Raw genomic sequence first — 23,096 nt, forward strand, 5'->3', positions numbered from 1 at the left:
GAAAGGGCAGGGACTCGATTATCTTACCTGTGTCTGACATTACGGAGCCCAGACAGCTGATCAGCAGTGGTCAGTACTGAGTGTGCTGCACATCACGAAACCCAAAGACTGCTGACTGTTAAGAATCTGAATGGGCTGTACTTTTGGAAAGTCCTGCTACTATATACAGAACAAGCAGCTGTGGTTGTACATCTTTCAACAGAAACCCAATCCAGGTTACAAAAGGGAAAAAGGCGATTAGGCTGGTGGATCTAGACCAGCCTAACAAGCAAATTAATGAAGATGACCTACTTACATTTTTCATTTTAAAGGATTCCTCCTCCAGTCTTTCCACTGCCAGAATGTTTTCAATTGGAATGCTACACAGAGGGTGATCACCTGCAGAACACACACACACAGATACTGAGTGACTTATTCACAACTCAACTTCACCCTCTGCCTGTATTCTAAGGGCTGATTCAGTTCCTTTGAAGACCATTTGGACTGCACAAGAAAAAAAAATCTTTCACTCAGCAGGGATTTACTAGCATGGTCCTGAAGTATTATCTTAAGTTCATTTCTGTTTTCAGCTGCACTACATTATGCTAGCAAACCTCTTAGAAACTGACTACTGCAGCACGATGCAGTACATTTCCTGAGAAGGTGACAATGAAAGAAATCATTCCTGTCAGCTCAACTGAACTAGGTTGATGGTGGTGACATAAGATTTAAAAGTTGAGTGTGAAACGATGAATGGCATGATCTGAACATGTTTCCTTATCTTTCTCACTCCCTATGTATTTATATGATGGAAGGAACTGGTATTTGTTGTGCACTACCAAACAGACAGGAACAATTTGTGAAAAGCAAAATCCTTGATATTAGGCAACATTAAGTGAACACATTTTTGCAAGTTCAAAGCTTGCAGGCAAATCCCTGCCTACTGCAGCCACTTCCGCCAATGCCACAGAATTTATGAGAACAAGCTGAAATGCATCTGAGAATGTTCAATCCAACCCCAAATCCCAGCGTAAGGTATTTGTATCCTGAGTTTTGTTTCCTTGGACAATCTACTACTTAACTGTGAAACCTACAGATGATGTTGATAACTGATATTAGACAAATATTATCAAATATTCTCCTAATTTATAGGGTACTGTGCTATCCAGGAAGCTTCTCTAACACTCAGCACAAACATACTAAGAAAAGTGTAAGAACATACAGACTGACAGACTTGCCTGCACTGTGCCTTCTACAGTTACAGATCTAGATCTCAGTCTTCTGTTCTTACACAATTCTTATGTTTAATCTTCGCTTTAATGTATCAGAAAAAGACTGGCAAACCTTTGTTACCTTTGCTTTTCTGATAGGTAAACTCATGGTTTGTCAGGCGAAACCATCTCTTCTTGAAGTTTTTCATACCAAATCGTTTTCTTCCTTGTGCTCTCTTGATCATGAACCTAGTAAACAGGACAACAGTTGTTACAATACACCAGATTTTATATATACATGCATATAAATATATGCATATATATAAAATATGTATTTATGTATATAGAGTTATACATATATACATATACACACACACACATACATGATGGCACTTATGAAGCTTTAGGAGGGGACACACAGTGTTTTCTAATTATTAAGGCCTTGTCTTGACAACGAAAGGAAAGTCACATTTGGATCGGTTTAGTGCATCTGTTAGTTAAGCCTGTCCTTTTTCCAGATATACATAAGGGGCAAGACACATAGCTTGACTTGCAGTCTACACAGGGCTCTAGTTAGTTAGCTGAACTGCAGCTTGTGCCCTTTCCTCAGTTACAAATCCAGCTAAATGGTTTCCTACTACAGCAGAAAAAGGGCAGGACACAGTTAGTACTGCTCTGCTAAGCTTGACCTGTTAACTCTACAAGCTTTTTTAATTATTTTTTTTTAAACTGTGAGAAAGCTCAAAAAGTTCAGAGTATGATTAAGAATTAAAAGGCAGGTGTAAGGCCTCTGGAGCACAGGGACTGTGCCCTTACATGCTCTAGTCACTCTCAAGCTCTAGAAACAATATCAGGCTGTTCCACAGCTCCATTTGCAATTGCACATTGATGCTGCAGTTGGAAACGTGTTTTCAGTAACATACAAAGCAATCTGACAGCTGAAAGCTAGAGCCCCCTATTCCCCCCTTTTTTGGCAGAAGAGGGGTGTTCATTTAGTGAGTTGTCAGTTTTAATTAATTTCAAATTTTAATTAGCTTACAAGAAACTGTGATGCATCCACCACCTTCCTAACCACTAAATCAATCCAAAAGCTTCAAGGTGACTTTGGAAACCCTACTGACTTCATACTGCTCAGCATCGCTTTTGGTGGAAAAAAATGTGTATGCATATGCAGTAGAGAGTTGGTAACAGCTACTCTACACATTACATTAACTATTGTGCCAAACACAGAATTGTATAATGGAGCCAGTAAAAACTACTTACTACAGGGTAGTTTTTATCAAGTAGGAAGGCACTATACAGCACAAAGAGCACACAGAGAGAACAGCGAATGATTTGATTGAAGATTTTCAATAGCAGAGCTAAAATGCTTAGAACAGCTAATACTGTTTCTCGCTTCTGGTATCTTCAGGCAGAAACAGCTACATTGCATTCAACTGAACCTCAGGTCTGTTTAAAGCTCAAACAGAAACCCACGTTCCTTCAGACTTTAACTGTTTTGTAACCAGCAGGGCTGGTGCCTGCTGCCCATTCCAAGTTGTGTGAGCAAAAGCTGGCAAGGACTGTATACGGCAACAGATTTTTTTTAAACCAGTTATAGTTACACACCTCTACATTCTTAAAATGGTCAGACAGTTACTGTCTTGGTCCTTATTCTTGGATTACTTGAGAAATATTTGGTAAAAGTATATGATTCAGGTCATCACCAGGCCCACTGGTGGTAGTCTTCATATTTCAAGGTTAAGGCAAATTTCAAGGGAAGAGCAGATATCCTTGGGCTGGACAATATGCTTTTCAAGTTAGTTTCTCTTCCTTCTAATGCCAACACCTAAAAGGTGACTTAAAACTGCAAACTCCTACAGAGCCTCCCTCTTTGAAAAACGCAAATTCCATACGGCAAAGCTAAGAGCACGTTTCTAATTAAATTCTTCATAGCTGACATAGCCAAGAGAAGAATGTGCTTTTATTTCCCACAGATAGGTGACAAGCATTCAAAGCCACAGAAGTTTTAAGGTGAATGTAAAGGATTTCTTTGTTTCTAACGTTCACAGAATGTGTGAGAAGTCAGCGCAAACAGTCAGAAGCACAAAGGGAAAAAAGTCTAAGGTGAAACCCATTTCAGTGCTGGGTGGCTGGAGATAATGTTTCTTCTCATGTTTATGCTAGACCTGAGTTTGGATTTGCCTTAGCCTTGCTTGGAAGCACCAGCATGCCCCTTTCACCTACAAGAACGGCAGGACTAGTTCTCCTTTTAATTCTCTTCCTTTTGGAAAGAACCAGGCAGACAGCTGTTAAGCAGCGATGGCATGATCAATGCCAGCAACCCCAAGTGCCAGTGACTAATCTTTGGTACTGTACGTTCATTCAAAAGTACATATGCTATAGCTTTCCATCTAGATACTCTTAATAGAAACAAAGCTAGATTAAAAAAACAAAGGCAAACAAAAACATTGCAAAGGCAAAGAGAAACCCCACTAACCACTCAATCAATCTGGAGAAGAATCAAATCAAAGGCTGTGAAAATTCCCACCCACTCCCCATGATATAACATGGCAATAACACAAAATGTCAGGAAAAATAGGCAGCTGAAGGCCACTCCTTAACCTTGAGAAAAATTTATGTGAATGCTACTTAAGAAGTGCCTAGAAAATGTATGGCCACTTCTTACTCACTTCCAGTGAATTCACTGGCATCTATACACTGAGTACTAAGCAAATCTCGGTGCTTCTTGGAGCCTCTGCCTACAGATAAAAGTCCTTTATTCTCTATTTACAGCAGGTTTTTGTTTTAAGGAAGAAAAAAAAAAAAAAAGAAAAAAGAGAAAAAAAAAAAAAAAAAGAGTCGTTCAACATCAAGAAATAGATAACCAAATGTTCCCTGCTGGGTTTACACAGGCATTTCAGGATTGTTAAACAGAGTACTTCCTCTCCGAAGTTAGGTCAGACAAGTCTATTGCTGCAAAGGAAGGACATGCTGTCAGCTGGTACCTACAGCAAAGCACCAACTGCCCCTACCATCTTACCTGCATGAACTATTACCATCAACTTTCTTTACTGTTAGTTTAAGAGTCCTTACAACAGCAGCCACAGGCCGAGCAAGAAAAGACAGAAAAAAATCAGACAGGAGCAAAAGAAATATAAGAGGCAGAAAAAATAATGTTTAAGAGTTAGAGGGAAAATGTTACAAACTATACATTTATTTTCAAAAACAAAAGAATGATAAATGTACAGACTTAAAATAGACAAACTTGCTTCTAGGGACAGATGCTCATCAGAGAAGAGAAGTCATCTGTAGAGGTTAACTGGAAGAGGTACTCATGTTTTCATCTAAAACCTAATTTTTGCATGACTTAAAGCTACAATGAAAACTTACTTTCCAGAAGCAGTTCAGCTTACTGAGCTCTGACAGGAAGAATTTGGATTTTTTACTTTCTTCCTCCCAGCTCAAAGAAGCTGTTTCCACAGTGCACTTAGATGATCTTAACAACTCAAGTTTTGTAACACAAAAAAGGTCAACAATTAGTATCTAAAACTAATATGGCACATGGAACATGCTTCCAAAAAAAGGAAAGGTACTAAAACTAGAAACTGTTCCAAGTGCATCACAAATTTTCCTCGAAATGGCCATGATAATGATTAGCACATGGATCTTACAGGGCAGCAAAAACATATTCCATTTGCAGGCTTTGCCCTCACTAAGATATTCAGTATCTGCCTTCACAGTGGAATTCTACAGCTTTTGTTCACTGGAGTTCAGGAAAAAAAATCAACTTGATTTTAACACAATGCTGATTTAAGTTTATTTTGCCTTAGCTGTGCTAATTATGTTCTACAGGCTTCTTTTTCCTCCACGTATTTCAAAACACACTTAAATTAAGATGTTTGAATCAAATGAAAAGATGTTAAAATCAGCTATAGCAGCCACAGAGAGTGGAAACAGCAACACAAGAATCTTCCTACATTCTTCTCTGAACACATGGATGGAATAGGGGTGGCGGAAAAAAAGATAGCTGCCTTCGAATGGTAGCAAGCACACAAGTAGAGGGTTTTGTTGCACATGCATGCTTACCCTTCTTTAAGCAATATAGGTTGCTCTATGCTCTTGTGATCTTTCCTTCCTGAAGATGAAATTAAATCTAGAAACTAAAAGGTGAACAAAAAGCATAGATAAAAATGATAGTACAGCACTACCCAAATTAAAATCTTTAACATTTGTACAGCATAGAGCTACAAGAAAATATTGTAAAAGTAGGTAAACAGAAGGTAACGGCAGAAGCTTGAGGAATTTGGGAGGTTTCCTGGGTTGTAAACTAAAAGTAGCACAAATGCTCTTAAGCAGAAAAACTGCAGATGACCAACGCTTCTTGTGCTTCTCCTTTGTTATACCATCTTTTGCTTCCTTTTGGACTAAGCAGTTTTCATCGCAGATCTGCAGCATCCTATGAAGCATGCACATGTCTCAATTATTAAGTAGAAGTAGATCCAAAAAGATTCCACTATTGACATGCACATAATTTGATAAAAGTTTCTTGAACATTACAGTTATCAGGAGTCTGATTTTTCCAGCACACGCTTCCTGGTTTACAAACAGTATGTATTACATTCTAGGATTCTGAGCATCAGCTTCAACAACACAGCAGGATTTTCAGAAGATTCACATGCATTACTTACATTTTTTACTGCATCTGCATATTTCTGCTCATTAAAATAGTCATAAAAAGTAGCCATGTAGGATTCCTTGAAGTTGGCCTGAAATACAAAGTCAAAACCATGCATATCATAATATAGCTTATATAGAAAGTATTATTGTTAACAGCAGTAGTCCATGAGGCAAACCACTGCACAGATAAGAGTTTTTTTTTTTTTTCTGGACAGAGGTAAAATAAGCAAAGCACTGCTTTCACGTTGTACAGCACACATTCAGTACTAGAAAATTTTTATTTCAAAAAGGTAGCAGAATGCATTTCAAATGTTCAGTTACTACAGGTAATAATGCATTCTTCAAAAGCTTCAAACTTCTGCTTTGGCTTTTAATCTTGGTCCTAAAAGAAGCTGACGAAAAGCGTGAGAGAAGGAATTCTACTGTCTTGAAGGATTCGTAATTGAGGTACAGATTCATCTACAGTTGCCTGTGTGAATCCTAACTAGACCACCAGCAACCCCAAATTATCACCAGATAGAGCAGTGTGGTGCCTTAGGTACACAAGTTTTATTTCAATCAAAGATCCAGAGCATGGGCATTTAGATCTAATCTCACCACTGACTGGCAGAAAACTGAACTGGTATGAAAAGAAAAGCATAGCCCTTCCCCTTACTGGGCGATTCTTCTTGGTTGAGCTTTAAAATGCTGAAACAATCTGTAAAGCCTTGTAGAGCTGCTATCATGTACTGGAGGCAAGTAGAGAACTTCACGGGTTTTCCTGATCACTATCTTTCTTCCAGAGGGAAGGAATGAAAAGCCCTGGAATAGACTTCTAGGTTGGTCACACAATTTTGCTTTACTGAAATCTAGTTCAGATTAAGACAGATTTAGTTTTCCTGCGAGCTTGAGAGGCTTATAATCAAAGCAATCATAACCAGTTTTGCATAAGCCTAGTGCAACTCAAGCATTTTAAAGGCTTAATTACAATGAGTGATAAAAGATTAAAAAAAAAAAAAAAAGAAAAAATCACTTTCCTGAATTAAGCCTTTAAATGAAAATGGCATACTTACAGATTTAGATTTTGATAGGCTGCCTAGCGTTTGAATCGTTTTAGAGATAAGTGTCAAAGTTCGAGAAGTCTGAGGATCCTAGGAAAGAGAACAATATTATATGGATGGGCTATTTAAAACATGGAATAGATGAAGGTAAACTACATTTCTTCTTTCTTATTTCACTTGCAGAAAAGTAACATAAAATTAGAAAAGACCCAATAAAACACTACAGGAAAAAAGTTGCTTTTTTAAAGGCTTTTGACTCTTAAGCCATCATGCTTCACAGCTACCCTATTGCTCTTCAGAGAACCAAAGGCAATCACTTGCAAAACAAAACCAGAGATTTCTGTCTTGAAGACTGTCCAGGTCCTCCCCACTCGCAATAAGAACAACTACTGAAAGTCTTGGATAAGTTGCTTAACATCCAAAACATTTCCAACACTGATGACAATCAATCCAGCATTCGTGTAATGCAGCAAAAATGAAGCAGTGATCATCTTTTCCACAGCAGCTTAGACCATCTACTTTGTTTGTCCTTAAATTTCACTGTTTCTCCCATACCTCCCAAGTTCTTCACATACACAGTCATTCAGCATACGCTTCGTATCCAAGACAGACATAGCGGATCTTTGAACTAACAAAGGTACTTCTCCTAAAGGCTATTAAAAGAACTGAAGAAAGAACCTTGATAGACAGACTATGGTGACAGAGCCATATACATAGCTAGAAGAAATTGACACAGGACTTACTGGATGGTGTGGTGTAAGCTGAAATAGGTTCGGAGAAAGAATGGCAGGAGCAAAGAATCTCAGGAAAATAAAGCTGCTGACAGCTGTATACCTCACATCCAGGTCACCTATTAAAAAAAAAAGACCTCTACTCAGCATTTCAATAATCCTTCCTTAAAAACCTTCTGAAATTATCAGAATGCCTTCAGAAAGCTAACTCAAGCATGTGCTGGAAATGTATATATTGGTAAGTTACAGGATTCATTTTTCACTTTTCCATTCACTTTTCATTCACAACACCATTCACTTTTCCACTGCATAGGGAAATTCATAAAAACATCTGCTATTCCATCTATGCAACTAACGTATGATGAATAACTTACATAGTTTATGAAACGTTCAGCACAGAGGCCAACTCTCAGTTGTCTAGTTATAGCCCCGAGCACAAGTGCTGTACAGACTCCTAATGTATCTATTCCAGTTGGTAATTGCAGAAAACACTATTTATTTATTTATTTTTACATAAAATAAAGAGCACAACAGCACAATCAATGGCTTTCTGCTTGAGCTTCTCTACTGTGAAGTGACTGTTTAAAAGCTGAACTCGTATTACTCTCTCTAAAACTCCCTTATTGTAATCTGCTTCCCTTCATGAAAATACACAGGTTGGTTGTTTTGCTCAATTCTGGCTTTATATTGCCTGCTCATTCCGAAAGAGCCAAAACAAACAGGAGGGAGCAGAAAGAATTCTCTCTTGACAGCCAGAAAACCTTTGCAGCACATGGGCCTCCTAGGGCAATGAGCTTGCAATGACTCAAATAATTTATAGATTGGCCTTTATTACAGATTGACGTATGAGCAGAAAATAATTCAGCTGCATGGAGTCTGCAGAATGAGCCATTACAAAAACCTGAACATTTGAAAACTGAGCATACTACGCAAATATTGAAACCACAAATACATACCATCATAATGTTCTTTTTAAATGCTGTTTTCCTTTGAAAGATGTCTAAGGAAAACTCATACAATCATTAAAAGTCATGTTCTTTGTGGAACGAAAAGTCAAGGAAAAACCAGCATTAATACACACTCCAAATGGTATTTTGGATAAGCTGCTGTTCAACTACTAAATCCGTCATCGGTCATGCAGACTGCTAGACTACAACCTCATTTAAAAGCTATCAGTGATGTAAAATAAAACAATATATAGAAACTCACCTTGAAAACGTTTGGCAGCTGATTCTCTCAGTGAAAAGAAAATATCACACATCACTGTAGGGCAGCTTACACCAGATTTTGTAATCACAGTAAAAATGCGATCAACATATTGCCTCAGATTTTCCTGAAAAATGCAACAATTATGACAAAACTAGTATCGTTTTCTGCTGTGGAAAGTGGTATTACTCCTGGTTTTATTCATAATGGCATCATTAAAAGAGTCTCACTTTCAACATTATATACTTGCAAAACAATCTCGCGCTTAATGATACCCTCTTTGGTAAATGCACATATTCAAGTACAAGAGTAAAAATATTATTCCTATCAAAAACAAACATCAAGTGATATGGCTGTATGGCATATCGTTCCTTTTCGTAGCACCATTTTCTACGTCATCAGTAGAGCCACAGGCTAAGTTATCCTTGTCCTTAAGGGTGGTGGGAGAAGTGATTAACATTCTACAGATACTGTATTTATGGCATAATGTAAAGCCCTTGTAAAATAATTGTAACAGTTTGTTAAGAAGCTTCCAGTGTATTCTAATGAATGACAAAATTATTTGTAACATCAAACATCTGAGGACCTCAGTTAAACTTGATAGTGTAAATAGAGATTATATCTTCAAAATCTAATGCATACCCTGTTATTTTCCAGGTTTTCACCATCTTTTAATTTCACAGGATCAATTTCACAAGGTTTATGGACCTGGCAGATCTAGAAAAAAAAAACATAGTGAACGATTAATAGATCACTTTACCTTCAAGTAGAAAAAGTTTTGTAAAAAGCATAATCTGTTAGGTTTTTTGGGGTAAAAGGCAAAAGCCAACTTTACAAATTGTATTTTTTTTCTTTTGACAAAGCATTGAAGGTAAATTACACGTGATCTTTATTTTTTTCCAAAAAGTAGCACTAAATTTGTTCTACGCTTTCCTTCAACTGAAATGAAGAATTGTTCATTAGACTCTCTCAAGCAAGGCTGTTCAAGAAAAGTCCTATTTTGCCCAGACAGTCAACTTTGAAAGTAAATCTATATTCTTTAAAAACTTGATTTTTTGATGAAACATTATAACAACAGCTGAAGAAATTGTCAAATCATTTAAAGGAAGACTGTGGTCTGAAAGTATGGCCCAATTACTGCACTAAAATACCCACACCCACCATTCTGGACTGGACAGATAATAAACCATTGTTACAATACATGCATCACATACACAGTTATCTAAGAATAATTTTATTCCTTTATACCCACTGGATGAAATGTATTACTTATAGCTTCCCAGCAGCTTTCGGCTGTATATATTCTTTATTCATCTAAGTTATTACTTTACTAATTTCTCAGAAACAATAAATGTCAGATTTTATAAACAGAGTAATTTAGTTAAATAAATGGACGCTTTCCTTTTCCTTTAATACAATCCAACTGTTTCTGAATTGGGTGACTCAGCTGTGGCTAAACTAACACACAAGATTTTAATGTAGAAACAGGCTCTTAAGCATTATTCCTACAAAGTCATCCTAAAATGGGAATAAAGAGTATCTGCTCCCTGAAGGCCTTTTACAGTGACATTCTATCAAACAGTCTAAACTTCTCTTACCTCATCTATAATTGGCTTTAGTGTAACTTGCAGATAATGCATCCCTGCCAGTTTCATTGTCTCGTCAATGCACTTGGAAGTTAATGAGTTTCCTCTGAAAATGGTGTTTGGATCTCTGGAAGTGAACAATTTTCTGTAATTTAGTCTCTTTGTAATAAACTGCTAATATATGGAAATAAAAAAAAGCGGTGAAAGGTGACAGAAGTCTGAGTTTGAATGCACAAACAAAAACTCCCTTTGACACCAGCCTGCCATTAAATGCAGTCATGTAGCAATTAGTGCATTTCCAGGTTATAGCAGAGAAGCAGTAATCACGGTAAGTCCAGAGGGACTACAGATTTTCTTCTTTGTATTAGCACGGTGTGTTCAGTGCACCATCCAAACACATGGCAACACGTAGGCTCAAATCAAAGGGGTTTACGGTATAAATGGGGAAAAATGCACCCGCTTTCACATGCTACTGAACAGCGTTAATTTGAGTAAGGGAAGGAGGCAGTGATTTTAGTCTCACAACAACACTGGACATTACATGTGACCTACTACCTTCTCCTACAAAATGAGTACTTGCAAGCTGGGAGGGAGATGAAAACACTGGCTCCAGTGACATAGCCATCTTTTCTGAGTGACTTACATCACTGTCCTGTGATAACACTATTAAACACAGTGCAGATCCCAATTCTGCCCTGAGAACTGTGTGGATAGCTGATGCCATGCAGGAGTCTGGAGTGGGAGTCTATGTTTTCCTGAAAAGCCACTTGCACAGAATTCTTCTTGCACTAGACATATGGCCATTGTGATTTGTTAAGCTTTAGCTAGCTGCACTATCACGTGTACTTCTTTTTTTTAGTATTACTTGCATCTTGAGAATGCAAGTAATTTCATATTAATTTTGTACCTGCAATTCCTTGTATGTCCATTTACATTATGCAGATAGGTACATAATCAACGACCTCATCTACAACCCACGTGATCAAAACCTGTGCCTACTGACAGCAGATCAAACTTGGATATGAAGTTATTTGCTTGTTCTTGTACGCACACTGATGTCTTTTCTGTTGTTTACAGCTTATTACAGTTGTACCTATTTACAAGTAGCGAGTAACAGGATGAATTACTTTGCTGGATTCATCATTTTGTTTCACGAAAAAGTAAGCTCACAGCTTGTTACAAATGCCAGAAAGCCCTGAAAACAAACACCATCTTTGCTGTTTTATCACAGGAACATGACTGACTAGGGAGCAGCAAATTTCCTCATACTGCAGCAACCAAGCTGTTTCAGCCAACCTGCAGCACAGACAAAATACACCTGCCTACAGGAAGGAAAACACTCTATCCCTCAGACACTCTGAAAAAAGCCAACCCACACAAAGACTTTATTTTGTACTGAGGAAGCTGTTACACTTCAGAGTCAGTATCTGTCATTCCCCTTGACTCCCAATTGTCTCTTCTATTGTCAGTCAAGAGCATGACTACGCAGGCACAAGGCTTGTGGCAACAAATGTTCTTTAGGACCTGCCTGGTGTGAATACTAGATCTTACACTACTGAACTGTCAGCACACCAGTAAGTCAAACAAGGGACATAGAAGAAATGACCAGAAACAAGATTTTGTTTTCTGCTATGCACTTCCAGATCCAATCCCATCTTTGTTCCTCAGCCCTCTAATTGGGAAGATTAAACACACAGCTTGTCTTAAATATTCATGATTAGGAAGAAACTTGTTTTTTGTTTTGAACAAATTCAACAAACACTTTTACTCAGCACTAGATGATTTATTAGCACACTATAAAGCTGAAATGGTTTCATATGAACAGCTGAAGGTAATGTAGGATTTCACAGTTATCATCAAATATAATTACGACTGAGAAGAGTGAAAATCCCTGCTCTCAGACTTTATAATAGTCTTGCAAGTAGATTTTGCAAAACATGATGGGAATTCCTCCTAAAATCAAACTTGCCAGATCTTCAGAGCAGTGAATGCATTTATAAAGAACTCTGCCACTCAGCTGGGAAGAACAGGAACGACTCCAACAGTTTCTTTTGAAATTACATATAATTCTAGAAACTGAGTGGAGGATCCTAACGCTAGCCAATGCAGAGTAGGTGTGTTTGACAGCAATTTAGGTTTTGGTACTTACTGAGTTCTCTTCACTTCAGCATTCGCAATGGCACTTATGAAAGGCACAATTCTGCCATAGTGTAAGAAAAGCCTGACAAGAGGTATGGCTGCTTCCTGTTTTTCTCTGCAAACTTCACCCAAAATGTGTGCAGCTGATGCTGAAACAGGCTGAACAGTGGAAAGAAATAAAAACTTTGAGAGATCTTTCTAGAACAAGCATTCTTTCTTACTTTTCCCATGAGCTCCTTAATGCAGAACCCCACACAACAGTTGCAGTGGCCAGTCACCCAAACATGCCTGTACATAGCACAGGTGGGCAGTACGTTCCAGTTTTTGTTGGCTCTAAGTTTTGATCGCAAGAGGGCAGTAATTTAAAACCTATTACAGTACAGTCTCTTTTTTCCCCCTCACATTTTTAATAGCTGTCTTTTCACTGAATGTCACTGTTGCCTCGGAAGCAAGTGAAGAGGAAGAACTCTAAGCCTTCTCAATTTCAAGCCACGATAAGTACAGAACCCAATTCTTGTACTGAAAAAATAAAAGTATTGTTACAGCTGCTAAAAGTATGCATAATGGCAGACATGGTCCAACCCTCTGACATTTCAGGATTAGTTCTTGGTTTGGGTTTGTTTGTTTTATTTTTAATTATGCAAGTAAACCTGTTACTCTCCAGTAAAGGAAAACCAATCGATCAAACTGAAGTTTACTTTGCATTTTCACATGTAAAATTAGAAAGCCACGGAGAATATGCTGCTGTTAAAACCACTGTTGTTCCTGGGTGTGCCTTCACCCACCATACCTACTGCATGGAGATAAAGATCTTTTCTGCAAGGACTGAAAACAAGCACCAGGAATATGCAGAGCTTAACAAGGCCCTCAGGTCAGAAAAGGAAGCAGCTGAAATCTCTGGTAATTACACAACTATGGTGCCAGCAAGATAGTGACAAACATTCAGAGAGACCCCTGTGAGGATGATCTGCAGGTAAACAACAAGCAGTGCAAGCAAATTACCTCGACATCTGCAGATTTGAGCAGGAGGTCTCTAAGTGGACTGTAATAGTCTGAGGAAAAAACATGGTCCTCAGTGTAAACCACATTTAACCTTAAGGAACCGAGGTCATCAGGTTTCAATGACTTGTTACCATTATCTCTGGGCTGCAGGAAATACCTGACATGCAAAAAATAAGACAGAAAGTTTGTGCTGAAACACAAGACTATCTCAGGCTATACATAAACTTATATAAAATGTATAGATACACACAATATTTATGTATCTATCAAATTCTTGAGAGTTCTGAATCAAACTTTTTAATTAACTTTGCCAGTCTATTTTGCACCAACTGCCAACATGGGAAGTTCTGATCATAAAGATTCATGTAGATACGATTAAAAACCCACACACTAGAACTATGGCACGGCTGATGAACTGCAGTAAATAATATCATCAAGCCAATGTATAAGAACTCCCACATGCGATACAGAGGCAGACTGAAATCTCTAATCACATTATCAAAACTTCTTGTTCTTACATTTGCTAAGATTACTTTGGCTTGCTTACAAAAAAAGATACACATTAAATCCATTTAAACTTCATCACATAGCAGTAATTACTCTTAAGTCTTCACAGCAGACATATGTTTCTACTTATTCTCCAAAAGAAAAATGTCAAATACCATGCTTCGTAAGAACTAGACTGTCGGAGAAATTTCAAAGGGAGTCTCAGTTCTCCTAGAAACTCATCTCCAAACTTCAAGTTACTGGCATTCCAAAGATCAACCCTGTAATAAAACCAAATAATTTAAAAAGATTCATAATAAATAAATAAAAAAAAAATCAAATAATCCCAACCTTGTTTTCCATTTTGTTGTTTTTTTCCCCCTCAAGCCTATGAATTAGGAAGTCTTGAAACTGTACAACAATGGTTTCCAAACAGTAAAGAGACAACCTTACCTTAGATTTCTGGAGCCTTGCAATTCACCTACATGAAACATCGTGAAAAAAAAATCATCTAGACTACCTTTCTGTCATCTGCACTCTTTCCACTATCCATATTGATAAAGATTCAGGGGGCTGTTTGGCTATCCCAGATAACAGAAAAACACAGGTAAAATGGACGCCGGGGGAAAAAAGTGCAAAGATATTTAAGGACTCCATACTGTCAGTCCCGGTCTAATTTGGGATTACTAGCAGCTAAGAGGCAGCTTTACAGAGTTAGGCTGAATGTCTACACAGTCCTTTCCAGTGCTCTAGTTCCTGCGAAGACTGTGTCAAGCTAACAAATTTGTTGCACCTAAACTAGTTCTGTAGTACTCAAAACCTTAAGACAGTTCTACCACTCTGTATAATCAGTGTATTGACTGAAGCCTACACAATTCTTGGCACTCAGTCCCTCACGTTTGGGAACTTCTGATATGTATCTCTAGATGATAACTTCCTTCCCTTTCACGGGCTCTTTAACATTAGGATGTAAAACAACAGCACTGAGATTCAAAGTAGAAGTACTGGTGTCTAACCTGGCATTTGTAGATAAATGCTACGATACCCACCTTGGAGCAAGGTTTTCAAACTCCAAGGTAGTTGTTTCTGTATATATTTTAAGGTTTCCTTTGAGAAGCATCTTCATTTTAAAACAAGCTCAGCTGAGAATTTTGCAGCTAAGTGACAGTCTGAATGTGCCTTAAACTTTGGGGAAAAAAGATATATGGGAAAAAATATAGGTTTTCAAATAAGGAAGATTTTTAGAAGAGCAACTTTAATTTGGATAAGGTGCAAAGTCATTCAGTTATGGACATATTTACACAACCTTTCTAGCCTCAAGCAAGTCACAGTAGGCTTGTCAAGGAATGGATGTTGATAGTCCTGCTAAAGGTTTATCCTCCCTTATGGAAGTGCGGAAGATGTCACTTACGTCCTCTGAGCCTTGTATCTCTCAACAGTGTCTCATGCATCGATTTTCATACGCTAGACATACCATCAGCTCACACTGCATGCCTGCGGGGTTAAGTGCTTCAAACTCTGATATTTTGACAGTATTTCTGCAGGGCAAGAGTTCCCCAAAAGGAAAAAAGTTTCTTTGAAAATTCAACCTCTTCTCCCCTTGCTCCATATCTGGTTGGCTGCTATCTTGCTAACTAATTCAGATGGCTAAAAGCAGCTTCAGGAGGAGGGGAATCTTTTGCAAAGTTTATTTACACATAGTCAAACTTAGAATTTACCAAGTATTTACAGGCTACTGGTTTCTAGTTTATCCAAATTCTTTCAAGATGCCCACTAACAATAATACTTTCCAACATACACAGCCAAAGGGTGTTCCCCCACAGCAACTTGTTACAGGAAAAAAACATCAGTGCAAAGGATCTGTAGGAGAGGAACTAACAACTCAAGGTAGATCTCACACTACACAGTAAGCAAAGCAGGCATGCAAATTCTGAAATTATTGTTTTGTGTGCTTGGAGTACAAAGCATAAGCAGCATTTAAAAAAATCATAATACACAGACCTCAGAGTCTAAAAGATTACTGTTTCCCGAGGTTTTTAGAAGGCAAAATTATGGCAAGTGTTATTCTAAAACTGGTCAGACTGCAGTCACAGAAAGAAAGAAACAACAGAGAGGGGGAGGAGAAACAATGAATTTCACCGGAACATCTGGTCCCTAAGTGTTGATATGCCCTGCCTGCAACTTCCTACACCCACTCAAAAAGAGAAACTTTCATAGCTTTAGACAGAAACCATGAGAGACTAAGTCTCCTCTTTACCCTGTGGAATGGTATTTTTCTCAGGAGAGAAAAAGAAAACAAACCCCCAAGCCCATAAATTGTATGATCCGTCCAGAGGGCATGAGGGCAATCTAAGTCTGACTAAACAGACTGGAGGAAGTGAGCGGGGGTGGAAGGGGAACCTGAGATGGAAACAAAAACACTCTGTCCTATAGGGGACAAAACCTCTGAGCAAAGAGTTTGCCCTACCAACACTAACACTTTATCTGCTTTTGTCTTTTATTTAAGTGCTTAATTTTTTCCCAGCTATTTTGTAAGCTTCCTCACAAACTATTCATTTTTACCACACTGTGATGTGTTGGTTTTAAGGAATGAAGGACTTTTCTGAAGCTCAGCTCCACATACATTATCATTACAGATAGACATTTGTCTAGAAAACACATTAAGTAAAACAACAGTATAATTCCATTTAGTCCAGTAGTACAAAATAACAATTAACGGAAATAGTAAGCAATGTGTAACCACTGTCCACCAATGTCTACAGTCCCCTTCCAGAGTCACAAAACTATCAGAGAATCCTACCTTTCATTCAAAATCAGTGTGTGGCTGGGCATCGTGTTTACAAAGACCAGACTGGAACTCCCAAGACACTGATCAGCTGCCCATTCCATCACATATATCCCATGGGATATAGGACATGTTACTTCGTACCTGCCTACACCATGCAAAGCGTTGCAGAAATATAGTCCGGTGCTAGGACTGAGTCATCTGCTGTGCTGTCAACACTGACACCACCAAAGCAGCAGGACACTGTCCCTGGGCCTTTGCTCTCTCTCCTATGAATTAGCTGTGGGTTGCCCTTAAACCAGCTACTTTTGCACTGCCTGATGCAGATGTTCTCAGGGAAAGAGAGTACAGTTCTTGTCTCTCTCACATCTGAAGGGTTGCCCTTTCCTGTCTCACAGAGCCACGGCAAACACAAATCCACTAATGGTCTTGTAGTGCTGTGATACTACACTAACAGGCTACATGAACCAGCAGCTGACCGTCAAATTAGAACAGCCCTCATCCATTCATTCGGGAACACAGATCATAGAATCATTTAGGTTGGAAAAGACCTTTAGGATCATCAAGTCCAACCGCTGAAAGATGCATCTTGCTTGCTGAGAGTAAGTATTGTTCCCCCTTCCTGGTCTCCCCTCCTTTCCTTACAGCCAACTGTGCTTCTGAAGGGACCAGGGAATGTTTTGGGAGATAAGTCCTCACCGCCTCTCTAGTGCGAATACCTGGGGAGGACGGGGGTGCCACCATTCTCCCGCAACCTTTCTTCCTCCAAATCCTAGCATAAAGGAGAGGGGAATTTCTCACCACCTGATGCAGACAGAGCAGTTTTCAGCTACAGTGCATCCAGATCACCAGATGGCCTAAGTCTCTAAGTTTCAATGTATGTGATGGTATGACGCATGCGATACTTTTAGGTTTTGCACCTCCTATTGTTTCCTCTCCACTCTTTCTATTCACCTGTCCCCACAGACACTGTTGACAGGCCTCAGCAGGTTCTAAAATAGTACTAAGTGGGTGTCAGAGGGTGGGGTGGTTTTATTTTTGAATCAGAGTTGCTTCTTCCCTGTGCAATGGATTTCACATGTACCATACCCAGCCTTGCAAGAAGGGGTTAAAGTCCGGCAGGCAAAGGAGAAGAGAAACTGCCTCTGCCCCAGAGAAACTCGGAGCTCAAGAGTTTCCTTTCAGGGAAGAAGGACCTTATATGGGTTGCTAAAATTAAGTGATAAAAGAAAACAGACCCTTTAACCAAGAGCATCACAGAGCTTCTGGGCTCTCTTGGGAAACTGAGGGAGGGAGGAAAAGGGAGCCCACACATAAAAGGCTGTGCTTAATGACAACTCCACAGTAGTATACACACAGTGTATACACAATACCAAGGAAAATAATGAGGATTTCTCCCGCAGAGGAACTGTCACACATTTGCATACATCTACAGGACAGTGGAGGTAAAGGAGCATACAGATACAGTGACGAAAACTCATTTTGATTTATGAACAGTAAAACCATACTTGCAACTTTGAAATCTGAGTCTACTACAAAGTTACACAACTTTGGAAGACAAGTTTATTAGTACTAAGTGATTTATATTACCTAATCTCCATTTTGTCAACTTCATCAACATCTTCAATATCAAAATGGGATTTCTTGTTGTAACTACTGGGTCTTGTAACCTAAAAAGGAGGAAATGTTAACAAATTGATCTGACACAAAAGCATTCTGATCTTACTTGTACAAAGCTCTGGAAGATCACAGCCTTTTACTATCAGCAATGACTTCAGTCCTGATTCTGAAAACATTCATGCATGTGTATAAAGGTGTTGACTAAACGATTCCTCACTATACAAAAGTGGTGGTTACACAATTATATCCAAGCATAACCAGATACTCCACATTTTCTTTACAGAGAAAGGACATCTTTAATATTACTACAGTACTCTGAGTTTACATTCACAAAAGAAAAAAAATCACAGAAAGGAATACCACTTTTATAACCCATATAGGGAAATAAAAGGGCAATTAATAATTGAGTTTTAAATACAGATGTACAACAGATGCTCCAAGGCACTCTGAAAAGGGGGGGAAAAAAACCCCACCCTTAAAATCATTTTACAGTGAATCTAATTAAAACTGGGATGTTCTGCCTGTCCTGATATCCTGGAAGTCAATTTATCATGCTCATACAAAAACCACCAAGTAGATCAATTTTCCAAGAGATGCTAGCCTGTGTTATGCATATCAGAATATAGAACCAGGTGCACAGTTCACTAACCATATTTGCAAGACTGCTAAACAGCAAAGCACGGGCAGAAAATAATGGGAAGATAGCTCTAAGTGTAGAGCATTAGCAAAAAAAGTTTTTGTACAAACATTTCTTAAAATTTGTTTTCTAGTGTGATTATAAAAAGACTTTGATGGTTGTATTTTTGCATAGTGTGTCAGAAACTTGAGAAAAAGGCTACCCCACCCAGCTGAAACCACAGCAGGAACTGATCAAATGCGAGCATGTATAATGTGTGGGTTCAGCTCTTGGTTGCACACAGAAGCTGAACTTTATTGTAGGTTTAAATACGCTTGTGGCTTAATACTTCCCACTCACAAAAAATGACTTTTATTGTAAACTTGACTTGTTGGTTTTATATCGTACATCAGATGCAGATGGTACAAACAAGGGAGACAAAGATATAGCTGCACAGGTGGAGAGGAAACAGAAAAAAGTCTTCAGCATGGGACACTCAATAGAGCCCTTTTTGAGTGTGTATGTGCGAGGCAGGCACCGTTTTCAAGGCAATAAATAAAAACTAAAAGGTACTAGCAGCACTGGAGACCAAACCCTCTAGACTATAACTGAATCAAATGCACCTGTAAGCCCAAGACTACAGAGGATTTAAATACAGCCTACAACTTCAGCAGATCAGAACAGATTTTCTCACCCTACCCTTGGCAACTTTCTTCCCTGTGGCTTCAAGAAATTATCCTTCGTAACTGCAAACGACATTTTCTACTACCATTGTGAAGCTAACGGTGTAATTTTTAATAAGGAAGCAAACTTTTAAGTGTTGTATTATCTGTAACACAAGCTGTTAAAAAAGTTATAGCATAAGTGTAACTTATGGCACATCACTGTTAAGTAAACACTTTTCTTAGAAGTTTTGCTGGAGTCTGCATGTACGAGGTCTCTCTGTTCACTGTACAACGGCTTAGTGTGCAGATTAATAAAGCTCAAGAGGGATATTCCTAAAAAGATAGCTCTATGAGGTCCATCCATTCCAAGGAGAATGAGGAGAGATGAGGGAACTGCCAGTCCACACTGCTGAACTAGCTGCCATGTACCATTTTACAAAAAAAGGGGCAGAACTTTGTTGTGCTGGGCCCTTTCTTTAGGCAAAGCTGGCAAGCCGTTTATCAGCTGCTCAGTTTTTTTCAGCACATGCAGGTTTGCACAGGTCCCCAGCACTACCTTCTTTGGTTCCCATAAGTGGGGCATTTTCCTGTAGCTGCATATTGAACTCCGAGCGTGCACGCTGCGCTGCAGCTGGAGCAGTGGTGAAAATGGCTCCTAATCATCAGGTGCAAGTTTCGCTTATAGCACCCCTTAAATAAGCCCTCAGATTCCCCAAACCAATGATAAGCTATTTTTCACTTAAAAAATTAAATCCATGGAACTTTTTGGTTATAGTAAAGAAAGTACCCATTCACTGCCTTTTACAGATCAGCTTCTTCCCTGGAGGCATATCCAATCGCTGTGCTAGCAGACTGCAGGAAAGCTGATGAAGCTGTTTGGAAGCAGTAAGTGACACCGCTGTCAACAGCGTGAATCTGTGCAGCTCCACAAGAATCAGAGCACTCCGTTAGCGTGCACCAGTCACAGGTCTGCCCATGTCTCATTAGTGAATGTATTTCCCAGTTGCAGCAGTTCTACTGAACCTTGTTCCTTGGAGACATTTAGCCTGATAGGTACTAACTACTCTCAAAATGACATAAATCTGTGATGGCTCTGTCTGCACTAAGGGTATGTTTATGTTTAAGAGTTCTGGCTGATTCAGACATTTCCCAAGCTCTGCTCTTACCCACACAGAAAACATTTCGCAGAACAACTGGAGCATGGGCTTGAGTTCAGGTTTTGCTTCTGCTGATACTTGCATGCAACACAGCTCTCAGCATAAAGGCAAGCTAAGCAAGCCTCCAGTCCCCTCCACAACTCCAGCTGGAAGATGCTTTCTGTTTCTCTTCTTCCTCTCCTGATACGGCACCACCTGCCAAGTTCAGTGTTTAAATACCAAACGTTCATTGTTTCTGCAGCACGCAGAAGGCTGAGGAATCAGACAGGTGAAGTTTTGTGGTTTACAGGCTGAATTCCTGGATTACATTCTCATTAAAAACCTCTCACTGTCAGACGCCTCCAGAACCGCCTATGTTAAGAATAAGGAAGCCTATTTTAGTTTATTTACATATAGCATCACTCTTGTGTCACTGCCAAAGGCTGCAGCTCTGGACCAGGTGACAGACTGAAATCCTGGGCAGCCCTAGGTGAACACACAGACGCCTCGGTGCAGTTTCACACTCAGTACCATGGGATCTCTCCCCCACCAACCATGCCATGCAGCACCTCCACACAGGCTCACAGAGTCAGGCAAGCAGGCACGAAGGCTCACTGCTAGCTAAAGTTAAGTCTGCAGTGAAGTTATACCCTAGGAAGAGACGTGTTGGGTTACCAGAGGAAAGATTACCTTAGATAGCTATCCCGGCCAACCCTCAGAGCTTCCACCTCTTTGGGCAGTGAGAACATGCTCCTGCCAATAAAGAACTTGCTATATCTGTTCCTCAAATCCAAACACATTACATCAACAAGAGCACGTTTCTGCTGGTATGCCCAACTTTAGTCGGTACAACTGTCAGCTTCTAGGCAAAGATGGTGGTTCGTAGAAGGAGGACAAGAGCAAGCCCCTCACTGACACTGCCAAGAATGATATGTGCACTTCAGATCTGCACAGCGCAACAGCACTTGTAGAGCTGGGGAGAGAGGAGCCGTACCTTCCTGATGTGGCTGCCTCTGCCCCGGAACTGATTTGAGAAACCACATCCCTAGGTGCCATCCCTATGCCAGCAACAATTTCTAATGTAAATGTGGCCCGAATGATGCAAGCTGTATGGGCAGAAGGCTTTTCAATGATATGCCAACCGCATTGTACTACTCTGGCTTTTCATTGACTTCGTTATGCCAGATATGTTCTTGAGGTATCTATTGAAATAGAACAGCTAAGTGTAGACTGGGACTAAGATGTCCAAGAGAAAAAGAAAAGAGAAGGATACACATACTTTAGAAGACAGAATGAAAAGTTTAAAGAGGTATCCAAATTATAAGCACATGCACATATATGTATGGACACACCACAATTACAGCTACTCTTGCCAGAAAGAACCAAAATGAGCACTTTCATGAAAGTTATACTTTGTCTTAACTGGACTTGTTGAAAATGCTCTGTATTAAATAAAGCTGTGGAGGTTTCACCCACTTGGAGGAAAGGCACTGGTACTGCAGCAGACTGGCAGACAGCCAGAACATCCAGTTTAAGCGCATTTTTCCTCTACAGTTTTCAGTATTCCTAGGAGATAACCTTCCTCCCATTGACTGGGAAAGACAGGGTGGAGCAGCTATAAAACCACAGGCTAAAAAAAAAAAAAAAAATTTTTTTTTTTTTAAATCCCATTTTTAACTGTCCTTTTTCAAAACTCTTCTGGGGTGAGTCATGATGGAGTGTAAAGCCTGCTGCTCAGAAGTGCCCACCTTGAAGCTCTTCCTACAGAGCACCTGAGCTGAAGCAATATACTGCTCTCTCAGCAGACAGCTAGTCTGATCCTGGGTACTTCTTCCCCTGCACCATGCTTTGAAACAGTTTTCAAAGAAGACAGCTGGCACAACACGAAGCAGGATGCTGTGCCAACTATCTACAGCATAGTATTTCAGCTCATCACCCGTTCCTTTGAAATACCAACCTCAAAATAAAACACTTCATCAAAATGTGGATTGTTGGTCTTCTTTTTAACTTTAGTCTTTTTGGCTTCCGACCTGAATTAAGGAAAGAAAAAAAAAAACCACACGGGTAAGAAACAACATTAGCAGAAGTATGATCCTAGAACAGAGCCACTGAGGAACAAATAGTCATCCACTTGGTTTATCTGATAAAATTGGAACACCATGTGGCTCCAGCACAGCAAGGCATACACACTTGCACACATTTAAGAAAGGGATTCACTGCATGCCTATTTCTCTA

At 39.3% G+C, this 23,096-nt stretch overlaps 1 protein-coding gene across 1 annotated transcript in view; it reads right to left on the reverse strand.

Moving 5' to 3' along the window:
* RASA3 (RAS p21 protein activator 3) overlaps positions 1-23,096 on the reverse strand; it is a 133,093-nt gene that overhangs the window by 7,448 nt on the left and 102,549 nt on the right. The window contains exons 7-20 of the mRNA XM_082335596.1: positions 22,819-22,891; positions 18,415-18,494; positions 14,216-14,320; positions 13,554-13,710; positions 12,562-12,710; positions 10,425-10,539; positions 9,469-9,543; positions 8,830-8,953; positions 7,633-7,739; positions 6,902-6,979; positions 5,861-5,938; positions 5,259-5,332; positions 1,333-1,439; positions 296-378 (exon numbers count right to left, since the gene is read on the reverse strand). Of these exons, the coding sequence (XP_082191722.1) occupies positions 296-378; positions 1,333-1,439; positions 5,259-5,332; positions 5,861-5,938; positions 6,902-6,979; positions 7,633-7,739; positions 8,830-8,953; positions 9,469-9,543; positions 10,425-10,539; positions 12,562-12,710; positions 13,554-13,710; positions 14,216-14,320; positions 18,415-18,494; positions 22,819-22,891 (1,405 nt within the window). The remainder of the gene's footprint in view (positions 1-295; positions 379-1,332; positions 1,440-5,258; positions 5,333-5,860; positions 5,939-6,901; positions 6,980-7,632; positions 7,740-8,829; positions 8,954-9,468; positions 9,544-10,424; positions 10,540-12,561; positions 12,711-13,553; positions 13,711-14,215; positions 14,321-18,414; positions 18,495-22,818; positions 22,892-23,096) is intronic.

The sequence above is a fragment of the Platalea leucorodia genome (assembly GCF_965183815.1).
Source record: "Platalea leucorodia genome assembly, chromosome: 2".
Taxonomy (NCBI): domain Eukaryota; kingdom Metazoa; phylum Chordata; class Aves; order Pelecaniformes; family Threskiornithidae; genus Platalea; species Platalea leucorodia.